Here is a 15911-nt window from a genome sequence, read left to right on the forward strand (position 1 = left end):
AGGGATAGAAATCATTTGGAGCCTTCTATTGACAGTTGGCTCAGTATTTGGGCTAATCCTATAAAACCACCATGCAGCTTGGTGCAACTTTCAGTATTTGCTGTGAACAAAAGTGTCAGGAACATTACAGATCAGACATGAGAAGCTTCACTTGGCCAATAYGTGGCAAGGCTCTGGGCTGGAATGATAAGGGGTTGGGATGGATGGAACTGAGCGTGRCAGAATGGTTGGAGAGAGGAGAAGTCAACTTTTGTTTGTTTCTGTGTGCTGTGGGATTTTTTCAATTACTATTYCATTTCCAAAGAAATGCAACAGCAACAACAAAAGGTCTTAAATATTCAGCAGYGAAAACAATAGATTTGAAAAGGAAAACAAAAAGTTAGAGCCAGCTCTGGCATTGGTGGACACTTGGCTCTGAGGGAAGTGAGAACAGCTTGGATTTGCATAAATTGCATACTGCGGGTCAGAAAGCAGAGTCAGAATTATGCTTTCATTGCAGTGGCATGAATGGGAGCACATAATTGGCATTCTTCCCCTCTTGATCAGACGCCTCCTTCAGGGGATTTCTGCACCCAATGCATTGCGGCTCATCCATTCACTGCCTGGCGTGGATAGAGCTTTTGTGTTCAAATTATGATTTTTCTATTCTCTGATTCCTTCTGTAACTTGGGCAAGCCCCAGCGCTCCCCTCGTGCGTGGCCCTTTGTTTGGGAGAGCACCCAGAGGTCAGGCTGTGCTCAATGTGGCCGTTGTCACATCCCCCCTGTGCAGTTTCTGTGGAGSTGTCATGTCCTGGTGCTCTGTGTTGCTCTCCTTCTCTCAGGTTTGTGGAGTCCTGCATTTCTGGCTCCAGAGAGGTCAGTGTGATTGTGGTCAGGCCAGTAGGGCTTCCTCCAGGGATGTWCAAAGATGCTTGGCTGGGACAAGCTCAGCGTGGCTCTTGGTCACACCCAGCACCTGGGTTTCTCTTCTGTCATTGGGTTTAATAGCATTTTATTTGCTGTTTACAATTTGCAGCTCAGTCACAGCAAGGGCTTGCTGGGAGATTCAGGTTCAGCAAAACCTCTGAGTGCATGTTTGACCTGAGCTGTAGCCAGGACTCACACTCAGCGATGCCATGGCAAATGCTTCCAGCCAGTGCACGTGTGCTGCTGAAAACTCGTGTCTATCCAGACAGATGGAAGCCTTTCCTGGTCATGTCCTGGTCATCCTCCCTGTGTGGTTCCTTCTCAGGGCTTCCCCTCTCTCCCTGGACATGGCTGCATCTTCCTTCTGCCCAGAGCCACTGGCCAGACCCGGTGCCTYGTGCCCCTTTGTCCTGTCCCTTCCTGGGACCGTGCCCACCCTGCTGCTGACCCCAGATCTGCTCAGCAGCAGTGGCAAACAGCAAACAGCAGCTAACAGCTATGGATGGCTGTGGCCTGCCTCTTCGTTCATTCACAGACAAATGTTTTAACCTGTCAGTGTTAAGAAATCACATTGATTGGAGAGATTTTATTTTTTTTCCTTGGGTCTGTTACTCAAAAGGGTGATTCCTCCCTTAATATCTTCCCACTGCGGGCTTAGTTCTACTGTACCTTGTCTGGAAAATCTTTTATTTTCAAGGCGCAGGGAAAATGATCTTTATAAAATATAAACTATGGGAATTTTCATTCCCCTCTGGCTTTAGGAGGAGGAGAGCAGCTGGTAGAGAGTGGATGAGAAAGGCTTTATCTGCTATATTTTGGTTACTGCGCTTTGAGTGATGGGTTTAATAATTGATAGAGCAATTTAGCAATGATCCATAATCCTGAAAGAAGCCTACGCTCCCCTCCCTCTCCCTCTCCCTCCCTTTCTCCTTCCCTTCGAGACTGACAGCCTGCTCTCACTGGTTTTGTCTGCAAAATTTCATCCCTTGGTTTCTGTAAACAGCCTGACATGGGAGAGGGGGAAAAAAAAAGCAACTGTTTCTAAATCTTTTGTCTTGTTTCCACAAACAGCTGCGCTGCCTTCTCCGGCTCTGGGCCTCAGTCATTTATTTGCTCACATGCTCTCGCTGAAGAGAGCAGGAGGTTTTCTTTAAGGCCCGAACCCAACTGAAGTGTGAGGAGAGCAGTGAGGTGCAGAACCTCCCAGCAGGGACCCCTCCCTCCCTCCCCATTTAAACCCAGGCTTTGTTCACGGCTGAATCCGGCTTTTCTAATCCCGAGAAAGGTGCACGGGGATGGCAAGTGCTTGATATGTAAGTGTGGTTTACTTGAAAATCTTTCAGGATTAACTGATGGAAATTGCTTTTTCTGAGAGCCCCACAGATGGTGGCAGTGAGCAGGGGGATCCTGTCAGAGCCTGATCCATACCTGTGTGATTCCCCTGTTTTAGGGATGGATGCAAACTCACAGCAGCAGGGGGTTGTTTTCCAGGTTCAGGGTCTGCTCCCCCTTCATGGGGTTAGGGGGGTTCCTGTGTGGGATGTCCACAACAAGAGTGGGAAAGAAGAAACAGAAAAAGGGGATGGACATCACATGCACGAGAAAAAAAAAAAAAAAAGAGTTATAGGTACTGAATGTGTGTTGGGGCCAAGGCAGAGTGAGGAGAGGGAGGAGGTGCAGCCTGGCAGAAAGCCAGGGATAGGCAAAGTCAAGTGAGATGTATTAAATTATGTTTTTCCATATGTATCCCATGGATGCCAGATTGACAACAAGTTGTAATTAAGCATGACATGAAGTCAGCTATGCACAGCTGTATTATTCCTTAAAATTACAAGGGGTGAGGTCCTCGGGGGCACGGCAGGGTTTATGGATGCTCCAGCAAGGGAGGTCTCTGAGACAGTCTGGCTGAATAGGGACACAGGCATGGCTTGGATGGCCCAGGATTGGGGCAGGGAGGGAGTGGGTGACTAGCCCTGTCCACCTCTGATACCATCCTCTGCAGTATTTTCACCCTTCCCAGTCAGCAGTGTCAAGGGGTGGGCAGTCCAGTCTGCTTCTGTGATTTCTTTGGTATTAAATACCCTCAGCTATCAATGAGAGGCTCATGAGGCTTGATAATTGGAGGCTCATAGGTTGATAATTACCCTAGTCAGGTTCAGAAGTGATTGTTGTGTAACTGGTTCTCTGTTTTTAGAGGCCAGAACTGCATGTGTGCACGTAAACTTGTTTAAAACACCTGGGACCTGGGTGTTAAAAACCACTAAAACATCCTGTACCACCTGGAGCACCCAGAATTCTGCTGTGTGTAGGAGGATCTTGGTGACCTTCYTGCTGAGAAATGTATGGTTTACTGTACATTTTAGAGTTAGAGAAGTTTGGGGATAGGGGGCCTTGGGAGGTCACTTAGTGGAGGTCACCTCATGGTCAAGTCAGGGTCTGCCATGAGATCAAGGTCAGGACTTTGTCTTGCTGGGTCTGAAAGGCCTCCAAGGATAGCAACTGCTGAGCCCTCAGAGCAGCTCATTGATCAGCACAGAGGAGGTGTTTTCCATTCCCAGAGGGATCCTCTCCTSTTTCAGTTTGTCATCTCCACGACCAGTCCAGGATAAACCCCTGCRGTACCTCACTGCTTACCAGCCTCCAGTTTATATTTGTGTCCTGTAACATAAACCATCACCGAGGGCTGAGTGGATCCAGCCTCCAGCTCTTTGAACTGATTCAGATATTTTTTGAAGTGTTGCAGGCTGATCTTGAGGGATGGGCAAGGGCAGTGTGAGCAGTGCAGTGTTGGAGCTCCCCTCTAGCGGGGGTTGTGCAGGGGTCCGGCAGCCCTGGAACCCCTTCCCAAAACCCTGTGTTTAACCTGGGAAATCCAGAGCCYGCTGAAAGCCCTCTAAAGGCCTTCYTTACCACTCAACACATTTTTGTGGGCAATAATTGTGTGGAGTAACCCTGTGTTGACTGACCTCTCCATGGCTGCAACTTTGTGCTGGAATCTGAAAGCCATGGCATGCCTGCATGTTCTGGGATGAATATCGACCCTGAAAGCTCTGGTGTGCCTGCATGTTCTGGGATTAATTTTGGCCCTGAAAGCCGTGCTGTTCCTGCATGTTCTGGGATGAATTTTGACCCTAAAGGCTGTGGTGTGCCTGCATGTTCTGGGATGAATTTGGACTCTGAAAGCCATGGCGTGCTTGCATGTTCTGGGATGAATCTGGACTCCCCTTGTTGTGCCTGCATGTTCTGGGATGAGTCTTGACCCTGAAAGCCCACGTGTGCCTGCATGTTCTGGGATGAATTTTTACCCTGAAAGCCCTGGTGTGCCTGCATGTTCTGGGGTGAATCTGGACTCCCCTTGTTGCGCCTGCATGTTCTGGGATGAATCTTGACCCTAAAAGCTGTGGTGTGCCTGCATGTTCTGGGATGAGTCTCCACTCCCAAGCCTGTCCTTCACTCAGGGATGCAGGAGAAATGCAGGGTCCTGCTGTGAGGTCAGCAATGAGGATGAGCCCAGCATTTCCCTGCTGAGGGACACGGTGGGGTCTGGAGCTGCTCTCTGGGTGGGATGGGGGCTGAGTGAGCAGGAGCTGTTGGTGTTTGCAGGTGTGGTAAGCTCTGGCCCTGGTGGCTGTCTTTATCACAAAATCTGCAAATGTCCAGCCCCAGAGCAGAGGGTGGCCTTAGTCTGGGGTTCATCCATTTTTGATGTTTGCATCCCTTCCAGGTGTCTGTGAGAGTGCAGAGGTGGAGAGGTGAGGGAAACAGCAACTGTAAGCTTTTACTTCCAGAATATGGGCCTGTGTCCTTTTACATCCCTTCGCTTAAGAAATTATTTGTATGTGGGAATGCAAACCTTGGACAGCGGAGATCTGTTTGCTTTGGTGAACAGAAAAACTCTTAACTAAATAGTTACAATTAAAAAAATTTAAAAAACAAAAAACCCCCAAGCTTTACACACTCTATATATTACATACAAATAAAAACTAATTATTAATTATTTAAATTCTTATAAAATACAAAATTTATTTACTAAATAAATAAACAACTTTACATATAAAATTATTGTTTATAATTCATAAACAGTAAACAACTTTACATATAAAAAACCCTTAAAATCTGTATGTCAGGTGCCAATATTTGGAGTCGGAGAGGTGCAGAGGGACAAAAAAAAGATTCTGTGTGCRTTCCACCTCCATTACCTGAGATTAAAGGGTACTCTGCATTCTTCTGGAAGCAGGAGCACTCTTTGCCCCAGGTGCCARCAAAGATTAAGTTTTGAGTTATATTTTTGTCTGATATGTAGACTTGTCCATGAAGGATTCTGCTGAGGCTGTCACACTTGGCCCTGGGACCCTACCAGAGGTGGTAAATTATCCCTGAGGAGGGCACTTTGCAGGGAAGTTTTAAAATTCAGAAAGAGCCCAGCTCTCTGAATCCCAGTCTGTGGAAATGAATTTTTTTTGGCATTTGTTTTTAATGTCCTGTGATGTGTGGGTGAAAAAGCCAGCGAGCTAGACTGGTAATTAATTTTCCTGACAGAAACACCAGACAATGAAATTACCCTGCCACAAAGCAGGGTTGCTAAAGTAAATACTCTGCCAGCAGCAGGCCTGAAAGCAGGACGGGGTCGTGTGTGAGGTGCAAGCAAATGATGAGATGGCACTTGTGCCTCTGGGGACCCTGGCACCCCGGGGCACTGTCACCAGCAGCTCTCTGGTGTGCACAGGCACATTCAAGCTGGGCTCCAGAGGGATGGGGAACTGACTGAACCCACTGCTGAGCCGAGGAACAGGTCACCCTTTGCTGTCCAGGCAAGTGATTCGGTCAGAAAGGGGTAGGAGATGTGGGAAGTGGGGATGGGATGGCTGCTTTTGGGATGGCTCTTGGGATGGGGATGGGATGGCTCTTGGCAGGGCTGTTCAGTTTTTCCCAGGCTGGTGGTGAGTGCTTTCTGAGCCTTTGGTCCGTGCCCGTGAGATTGGCGTGAGCTGCAGAACGGGTTGTGCCTGTGCCCTTCGGTTGGGAGGCAGCGAGGGCAGCTGGGAGAGGAAGGACAGGAGGGCAAAGTTTGCTGTTTTCTTTTAGAGTTTTCTACTGGAGGCAGGAATTGGTGTGCCAAGAGTGTTGCAGAGGCACAGCTAAAAAATGGGCAGAGAGTGAGACATGGGGATGTTCCTGTGTGCGTGGAGCTGTGTGGCAGCTGGCTCCTTTGTGCACTGTCAGACAAGATCCTCACCACAGTCAAAAAGTTTGGTGAGTCTGTGTTAAAAAACTGTTGTTGATACAGAAAAGACTTCCCTGTGCAGCCATGGAGAGATCTGCTGAAGGATCTCAGTGCTGTTTGGGAGGATCTGCTGCCATGTGGATTGTCCTTATGATTTATGGCTGCAGCACTTGGATGTGCACACTTTAATAGGGTATTTTCCCTTGTATGTAGTGTTAGCAGCTGCAGAGGGGAGAAATCCCACACAAGAACTGGGTAAGACATGGAAACTGTTTCCTTTCCCTTTGGGAAAGAGAGTTACACTTTTCTTATTGCTGAGCTAAATCTGAGTGCTTTTCGGAAGACACRGGTCAGTTGTGGAGTGGACTGCATGCACATTTTAGGACCAGAGTTATTTAATGTATTAATTATCTGTAAAAAGTGCTGGACCAGTAGTGAAGTGTTCAAGGTATCACAGACTTGCGGTTAGACTGCAGAAAAAAAAATGAAGAGCATTTAAAGGACTTGATCTAGATTACAGAAAACATTATGCCAGATCAGTGCAGTACTGAAAGGCAGTAAACATTGGAAGACAAAAAATGAACTATTTCTGCATAATTCTATGTCCTAAATTAACTGCAGCTTCTCTGGAGAAAGGACTGTGTGTCTCAGAGGATCTCCCAGATAAAACATCTGCTGAAATGCCTCGTGTCACTCCAAAAAGCAAACAAAATATTAAGCTTAGGGAAGACTGGAATGCGAAAGCATTCTGCAAATAGTGTAAAATAAGTCTGGGGAATATCCTYGTGTTTAACTCTTTCTAGGTCTGTTCAGCCTGTCTCCAGGCAGTCATGTCAGGAAGAGGGGTTGTAGGGTCAGGCAGTGGAAGTGGATTCAAACATCCATGGGGTGTACACTGAGAAGCCAGAAGCTGTGGGAGAATGAGGCAGAGATAGAAAAACAGCTTGTGATTGAAGCACCTCCATCTTCACCTCTAGACCAACCTATGTGAACAGGAAGTGAGAGGTGACAAATTTAAACCTGATGAAGGAAATTCAGGCTTTGAACAGCTGAGTTGAGATGGTAAAAAATTGAAAGCAGGTTTCCTGTGGAACTCTGTGCCACAACATGTGATGGAAGTCAAGATCTCACCTTGTCTTTAAAAGCTGACATGCTTGTGTTATAAAGAGAGGAGCTGCACATGTTAGATCCTGTGTGCAGGATGAATGCATCCCTAACTGAGCATAAAGAGCAGTGTCCACCCAGCAGAGGTTCACAGATAYTTTATCAGGGGTAGGATTTCATCACAGAACTCATAGCATCCCACCCAAAATGCTCAACACTGACCATCTCAAGCACTGTTCCTGGTGACTGAGCTCCCTCTTTCACRCAGCAAACAGGAGGTATCTGCTGGCTGGAAATCTGGAAGCCTGTGCACCTCAGTGTTGAGGTATCTTTACTGACTGTTTAACTAAATTAACAAGATCTTTTTGTCTCAGGGCCACTTGCTCCCTGGAAAAATTATGATGTGAAGGCTTGGAGAAAACCGTAGCAAGTGGTGGTACATAGGACACCAAATCACCTAGATCTAGCCCCTCCTCTCARGCATTCTCACCAGTTAGAATTCATAAAATGAATAGTATTCTGTTGTGTTTCATGTGTTTAAATAATATAGGCATCGGTTTGGTTTTTCTTCCCAACAATAGATTTTCTTTTGCATGTGAAAAAGAAAGTCTCTCCTAATTACTGCACTCCAGAAAGTGGAGCTTTAAGAAAAACCCACTGGACAGCAAAAGACTCAGGAGAAAAAAAATAAAATCAAAAATTCTGGAAGCTCAAATTCTAGGTCAYCCCTTCTTGCAGGGGTCTGAAGGTGTTGGCAGCGTGAGTGTGGGGAGAGAGGGAAGGAGGTGTGTGCTGCATATGACAGCAGCTCGAGTGATTTTTATGAACAGGGAGTTTTCTACACAAAATCACGTTGGGAATATCCCTCCAGTCCACCCCTCCACTTGAGTTGGTGGGAGGGATTTGAAGTTCGGGCGATGCGTGGCTGAGCTCTCATTAGTGACCAGGGACATTTCGTTCACAATGTGGAAGGCAGACAGGGAGAGGCAGATGGCTTTGAATGCAGGATTTACATAGTAATGAGATTCAGGTCACCATAGCTGTCTTTTTTCACTCTGCATTTTGTCTAGGTGTCGAGTAGTGTGTAGGGATGACAGGGATGACGGGATGATGGAATAGGGAGGAAAGGAGGAAAATTAACCCCTTGTTCATGAGGAGGGATTGGTGTTAGAATAAAAAGTTTGCCACAGTGGGCTAAAGTGCGGTAGGGTATGACAATGGTAAGCACAGATGAAGCTAGAAGGGCTAAAGATAGCCAGTTTTTAAGTTCCTGGCTTGTTTTTTGTGGGATACACAAAGAATTCTAACTTTAAAATCCCAGAATTTCCTGTGATTTTTATGTTCTGCATTGGTTGTTTGAGGATAGATAGTTTGGGGCTTTTATTATTTTGAGTCCACCCGAAACTGTGGAAGTTCGTGGATGAAGTCTGGGCATGGATTCTTGCTACAGGGCCTTTGCTTCGTTGAAAAAATTCCCATTTTGCTTGGTTTCTTGGCTAAAGGCTTGTCTTAACATGACTGTGTAATGGCGTGATTAAAACATAATATTTTCCATTGCAATTGGTAATCCTTAGTATGATCTCACTAGTGTCAGATCTTATCCTGATGACAGATGGGGAGCTGGGAACCATGGGTCCTATTTCAAACTTCGGATGGTGGCACTTGATTTGTTCAATAGCCAACCCCAGGCATTCCCAAAATATGCATGAGGGCCCCAAAAATCCCAAAGCTGTATTTAAAGTTATGTAAGTTTTAAAGCAATGTGTGTTTCTTTTATCTGCCTTCTCCTTTTTTTTTCTTTATAGTTAGAGGACTATAGGAGAGTAAGTTATTTTTTTCTGCTGTACATCACCTGAAATCAGAAGCTGGGGSTTTAGAATTGTTGGAAGATCAGGAGAGAAGMTTTAGGAGGTCCTTGTGTAAATAGRAACTGTCACATAACTGCAAGTGGACATCTAGGCAGAGGTGGGATATGTRAGGAAGGTGTCTGTGTGTATGAAGTTTTCACTATTTGGAAAATACTTTGGTTCTTTCACATGGAGATTTTTGAAATGCAGAGCATTCAGGGCACAGAGGTCAGGATTCATCTCGTCTCACCTTGGCCACTGGAGTCGAGCAAGCTCATCTAAGCTTGCTGGTCCCACAGACCCAGCCAGCACTGGAGAAGGGTTCAGCCCACCCCAGCGCAGTGGGACAGATTCCCCCTGGAAGGGGAGAGGGCAGAGGGGCTTTGGTGGCATCTCCTGGAGTTGGCAATAAATGCAGGGCCAGAGTGCTGCTTCACTTCCCTTCCGTTTGGGCTGGAAGGGAAAAGGAAATCTAATCAGGCACCTGGGACAGACTGGGAAAGGAAGGCTTCCTGGCCACTTCCTCCTGAGGAAAAGGCTTAGGTCTAATAGATCTAATTATGTTATTTCTGTGTTTTATTGTTACAGCCATTTGTTTAAAAAGTCAGTAACCCTTTTATACCGGTCCTGGAATGATTATTTAATGTCRGGCTGTTGGTGAACCCACTGGGCTGTGTGAACAGAGGATGCTTCACTGCTGGGCATCTGCACTGTTCTCCACAGGACAGTGGTTGAGCCTGAGAACCTCAGTGGGGGCCTTGATTTGGAGCCCTCATATTCCCACTTGCTGCATGAAAGCAGTGGTAGTTCTCTCCTTAGAAAAATCCTGAGAAACCTGGGGCTATCTTATGGTTGTACACAGCCACAGTATTCCTCTGTAAGGATAAACATTCACTGAGAAATGTTTGGTTAGCAGTGAGCAGTGAGTCCCTCTGCTCTGTCAAAGCAGTGACACTTGTGGGCAGCAGCTCTACAGATGTCACGATGGGCACCAGCTGCCCTTCACCACTGAGCAGGTCTGCTCCCCTTGCTGATGTTTTGTGCCCTGTTCCTTTGCAGAGCCCCTGAAATCATCCTCGGTTTACCCTTCTGCGAAGCAATCGATATGTGGTCATTGGGATGTGTCATTGCAGAGCTGTTCTTGGGCTGGCCCTTGTACCCAGGAGCTTCGGAGTACGATCAGGTGGGTGTGGATATTCCCAGGGTGCTGGTAAGTGCACACATGTTTTTCCCTTCTCTTGTCAGGGCGAACAGATGCCAACTTTTCCCCTTTTGCTGATGATGGATCTGTGTTCCTTGCTCTCCCAAGTCACCCTTGTCATTACACACCTGGGGTGTTTATTCCAGGTAACCAGGTGCAGCTCAGCTTTTAAGCCCTGACTGCTTGAGTGAAATCTCAATCAAGAGTCAAGGCTGCCATTGACTGGAGAGCTGTGTCTCTCCTCGCTGAGCAGAGCAGGCACCCTTTCTCTGCTGCAGCAAGTGCTGTAGAAAGGCGTATTATTAGGAGAAACTGCACGAACCCGGCTGCATTTCATAACCCCTTTTATGAGAGTGCATATTGAAAGCAATGACAAGAAGGAGGACGTTGGCATTGATGTAGGTTTCCAGTTAATATAAGCTGTCGTGCTTTTTCTCCCTATAGGCTTTTATGCCCTTTTTGTAGTCCTAAAACCGATAATGCAGCGGCAGCTAGAGCCAGGGCTGTGGAATRCTTTACATTCCCATAGTATTCTTCAGGCTGATTGCAGCTGTCTGCAAATGCAGCCTGAAAAGGGTCTTTTTTCTTTCAGGAAATAAATTTGAAGAAAAGAATTTTAAAAAAGGCAGGGTAATAAATAAGTTTTTCATATATTGAGATGTTTTCTTGACTCTTCTTCTGAAACTTTTATTTTTTTAATCAGAGCTCTAAAGGTAAGATTTGGCAGGGGAAATAACTTGCAGCAAAGAGCAGGGCTGTTAGTGACTCTAAAGGAAATCAGATGTAGCCTGAAAAACGTACAAGCATTTGAAAATCACATACCAAGCATGAAGAGTAGATTTCTTTCTCTTCCCTGTTGCACCCCAAAAGCCATAAAATGCACAGCTGAAAAAGAAATCACCATACCTAGMTGGCCAGTTTAACTGCCCAGCACAAAGCTTCCTCTGGTGAAGTATGAGCAGAGCTCCTGGGGAGCTGGGAGAGGGGCAGGGGCTGGTCCTGGCCCCTGCTGCAGCACTGGCACTGGGCTGGAGGCAGGATCCTGGTGCCTCTGAGCTCTGTGAGCTCTGATGGACCTAAAGAGCAGCAGAGCTGAGCTCTGCACAGTGAGCTGGAGTGCCTGGAAATGATTGAAACCATGGCTGTTTTATGTGCCTTTATTTATTTAATGTTTTTATCCTTCTCTGTTTCTTCTCCCAAAAACACTTTCCATTCTTCCCTAGAATTTTCTAGAGGAGATGATTGGTTTYAGTAGTTTTGCAGAGTTTGCAGCAGTTTTACAGAATGAAGCCATTCAGGAGTCAGGAGATGCCAAAGTCAAAGTTTTGCATGGCACCCTYGGTGTGAGTGACATCAGTCTCTAATTGTGTCATCACAGACCCTTTCTCCTTTATAAATAATTAAAAGTTTGAGACCCTGGAAACGCAGAGTATCTTTTAGCTGTGTGGATACCAATGAGGTCATGCTTGTGAATGCAACCCAAATAACATCATACAGTCAGCAGAGACAAGTACTTTCCATACCATGAGGRCATCAGTTGGTTTGACTGTGTATTTCACCTCAGYTCAAAAGTATTTACTTCACARTCCTCTGTTGGGAACTTCAAACTCYTCCTAGGACAGTCTGTGTGCTCAGGTGGAAGGAAACGGGCAAAAGTTGRAGAGCAAACATCAAATTGTTGAAATTACTTCCTGGAGAGGAGAGGGTGACATAAAAAGGTGCAGAGTGGTGAGACATCCCATTAAAATCACTGTGTGGATCCGTCTCTTTGACCTCTRAAAACTTAGGGACTTTCCTGTTTTTGTCCTTAGGCCTTGTGGGGGTGCACTCTGAGTTTCCAGTGATGTATGTGATAAATGGAGGGGATTCCGTACGGAAATTCTGTTTATCTCATTCCTTGTACTGAGGTTTTCTTTGATTGAAGTCTAACTACATGCTACATCTTTTTTTTGTTTGTTCCACTGGTTGAAATGCCTYCTGCACTCCTTCGAGGAGGACCCCCAGAGATCTTCACAGGACGAGCAGTGACCTCTCATCCTTCTCTTACAGATTCGCTACATTTCACAGACGCAGGGCTTACCAGCAGAGTATTTGTTAAGTGCAGGGACAAAGACCACGAGGTTTTTCAACAGGGATACAGACTCACCSTATCCCTTGTGGAGGCTGAAGGTAGGAAGACATTCCCTTGTTTCTTTCAGCTTTTATTTGTTGCTTGGAAGTGAGGAGAYATTCAGATCCCCTCAGAGTTTAAGTCTCTGCTTTTCAGATGGTGGGTGGGTACTGCCCAAGGTAAAACTGCCCTCCCCAGAGTCTGCAGCCCATAACGCACCTGCTTGGCATTGCAATGTGGGAAATTTAAGTCCAGAATTGATCTGCAAATCTGCCTTTAGGTAGTCAATGAATTGGTGTGCAGTGGGCAGACTTTGCTTCAATGTCTAATTCATTGGGGAGGGGAAAAAAAAGGCAAACATTTTAATTCTGTGATCAAAACCTGTAATAATGCAGGTGAGCCCTGGGTGTCATGTGTCAGGCTTCTGGCTGCAATGGGATGCTGAACATCATGCTGGGGTGGATGTAAGAGACCCACCAGAGCTGGCAGGGTCCTCAGAAGTGAAAGAGAAGAGATAAATCACCTTGTGATGTAAATAATGTCACATAACCAGGGCAGAGATGATGTAAATGGTGCCTGGTCAGCCAAGAGAGCCACGATGGTCTCTGATGAGGACAGGATGGACACACGTGGGAATGGCATGTGATCTGCAGCTGGTTTGGTCAATGGGCAGTGTTGGTCAATGCCTGTGTCCTGTTTTGAGCAGACACCAGATGATCATGAGGCAGAGACGGGGATTAAGTCGAAGGAGGCAAGAAAGTATATTTTCAACTGTTTGGATGATATGGCACAGGTAAGAGCGTTGGTGAGTAACCAGCAGGACTATTACTACTAAGAGAAKGGAATTACAGAAGCTCTCTGTGTGTCCTGTTCTTGGGCCAGCTCCTGAAAAATGCCAGGATTATGCCTACCAAATCAGCTGTTATGTGCTGCTTTGTAGGGCATATACACGAGTAAGTGCCCACATGTTTTCCTGTAGTGTGCTGTAGAAGCAGCCTTGGAAAGTGGCTGAGGCACGTTCTTGAGTGCTGAAATCCTGCTTTTTCTCTTGTGTCTCCAGTGCTCTTCTGTATGACCACTGGCAAGTCACTCAGTTCTCTGTGCTTTAATATTTCCACTTGTTAAAGGGTGACATTGGAAATACTCACCGTGGCTGCAGAAGAGCGTGCTTGCTGTAAAACGTGGCTGTCGGGGRAAGTGGGACGGGCTAATTCCCTGTGTGAGTTCCATGGGTTTGTGAGAGATAATCCCAGCATAACCACTCCTGGGATGGGAGTTTGTGCTGGCAGTCAAACCAGTGTGCAAAACTGGCCCCACACTAACACAGAGATGGAGTTTGTGCTAGCAAGGTCTAGACATTGCAGCACTGACAATCGAACATGCAGGATGGAGGGCTGGAATCAGAGGAGATTGCATGAAATAATATAACAAGTTGTTTTTTTTCCTGGTGCCTGATACGTGAATGGGATGTTTCTCATAAACCTACTGACAATATTTATGTATTTTATATATTTTTGCTCATAGGACACATAGATAAGTATCTGACGGCACRGTGCTTTCTGTGATAAATACTCTGATTATCAGCGCTTGCCTGCTACCACATGGAGGCTGTTCATCTTCAGTGGAGGGTGACTAAGTGTTTCATTAGCCATTGACCCAGGCGGGCCAAACACTTCACAGTCTGTCTGGAGATGTGACACTCACAAGCCCCATGAGTGGCCACCACCGTGGCTCTTCAGCAGCTCCTCCTTTAGRCAGGGAGGCTCACAGGACACGTGCTCCAGCGAGGAGTAAACACGCTTTGCCRGAGACCTGACCATCTGCTCCTTCCCTTTGGCGCTCACTCCTGTCCCTTCTCCTTTAGGTAAACATGACAACGGATTTGGAAGGCAGTGATATGTTGGTGGAGAAGGCAGACCGGCGGGAGTTCATAGATCTGCTGAAGAAGATGCTGACGATAGAYGCGGATAAGAGGATAACACCCATTGAAACTCTGAGCCACCCTTTTGTCACCATGACGCACTTGCTCGACTTCCCTCACAGCACACAGTACGTGGCTTTTGTTCCCCTTGGGTTTGGGATCAAGGAGAGCTGGTTGTGGTGGAGACCAAGTGTATCTGAGGGGCTTTGTTAAAATGTTTAATCCCTAAGTTTTAATCTTTTCCTGGTTAAAAAAAAAAAAAGACGACTGCCAACTCAAGGTTGCAAGAATTGTGTTGTAGGTGCTTGGCATTTAAAATGCTGCAGTGTGTGCTACATTAATTATGTAAATATTTAGTAATTACATATTTTGCATTAAAATGCAGAAGAAATTATGCAATTAGTGCTGAAAGTATCAGTCTATTCCAAAGTAATATAGTCCTGATTGTTACTGGAGTAATCAACCTGATCTGCAGTGGGGAGCCGACCCTTTCTCCCAGAGCCTTCCCGTGGTGCCAGGAGTCAGCTTGGGGCTGTTTGCTTTTCAAGGGAAGAGCTGTTCTGCAGCAGGCTGTTTTACAGGCATGAGCAACAGGACAAGGAGTTCAGTTGTCAGCTTGATTGTTGTCCACTCACCTTAAATACCTCTCTCTGACCTCAGCTGACACGTGTGCAGTGGAGATGTGAAACAATCACACCTTCAAGCCCGACTGCCCCTTCTGCTGGGGCTGCACCCCAGAGCACAGCAGCCCAAAATGCAGGGTCCCTGCACCCAGCCCATGTGCAGCTCACACAGGGAAGGCCTCTCAGGTGTGAGTGGAGAAGGCAGACATGTGGTGGGAGTTTCCCAAAGCCCTCAGGACACCTTTCATTGATCATCCTGCTCTACAACACTCAGCAATTGGTGCTTTCGAAGAYTGTCCCTTGCCTTTGACAGGAGAACAGTTATTGGCACAGTGCTGTACTTTGTTGGGTGCCATTTGGATGAGTGTTTAAAGGCTGTCAGGAACTCAGGTACAAAATTAAAGAAGGCTGCTTGAAGAGCTGCAGTGTGTTTTTGTGCTGCAGAGCAACAGGTAACTTGTCAGCTCCCCTGCCTGTGTGTGGCTGCGGTATTTTGAGTTTGTTTGAGGTAGCTTTCCCTCTTTGAAGGAGCTGTAGCTGCCTTTTTGTCACATTTATCACAAGATAGGAGCAGCTGCCTGCCAGAAGGTGGTGGGTGCACGATCTGTGCAGACCCCGACTTAGCCTGCACAGCCATCTTTGAGCATTGTTACCTAGAAATAGATGGTAAGTGATAAACGAAAACAAGATGGGGGATGATTGTACTAAACATGGAGAAACGAAAGTTTCATATAAAAAAACATTCATGAATAAAAAATGACAGTAAAAATACTAAGTGAGCATCACAGACAAAAGTCTTCTAATTTGCAACAGTCCTTCTGACTGCAACCACTGATTGTGTAAGATAGGAGAGATTTGTGACCTCATGCACTGCCGTCAGAAATCTTTCCACGAACGCAACAGACCATAACCACATCTTCATTTCTGAAGTGTGCTCACTTGTGGCTGCTCAGACAAAGCCCCAGAAAGATTG

General features: G+C 46.3%; 1 protein-coding gene across 2 annotated transcripts in view; it reads left to right on the forward strand.

Moving 5' to 3' along the window:
• HIPK2 (homeodomain interacting protein kinase 2) overlaps positions 1-15911 on the forward strand; it is a 122156-nt gene that overhangs the window by 77317 nt on the left and 28928 nt on the right. For both annotated transcript variants that reach the window (XM_057379765.1, XM_057379766.1), the window contains exons 3-6: positions 10143-10266; positions 12334-12453; positions 13101-13187; positions 14259-14443. In XM_057379765.1, coding sequence (XP_057235748.1) covers positions 10143-10266; positions 12334-12453; positions 13101-13187; positions 14259-14443 — 516 coding nt within the window. The remainder of the gene's footprint in view (positions 1-10142; positions 10267-12333; positions 12454-13100; positions 13188-14258; positions 14444-15911) is intronic.

The sequence above is a fragment of the Malurus melanocephalus genome, unplaced genomic scaffold, assembly GCF_030028575.1.
Source record: "Malurus melanocephalus ecotype Western Australia unplaced genomic scaffold, MMel_1.1 scaffold_421, whole genome shotgun sequence".
Classification (NCBI taxonomy): Eukaryota; Metazoa; Chordata; class Aves; order Passeriformes; family Maluridae; genus Malurus; species Malurus melanocephalus.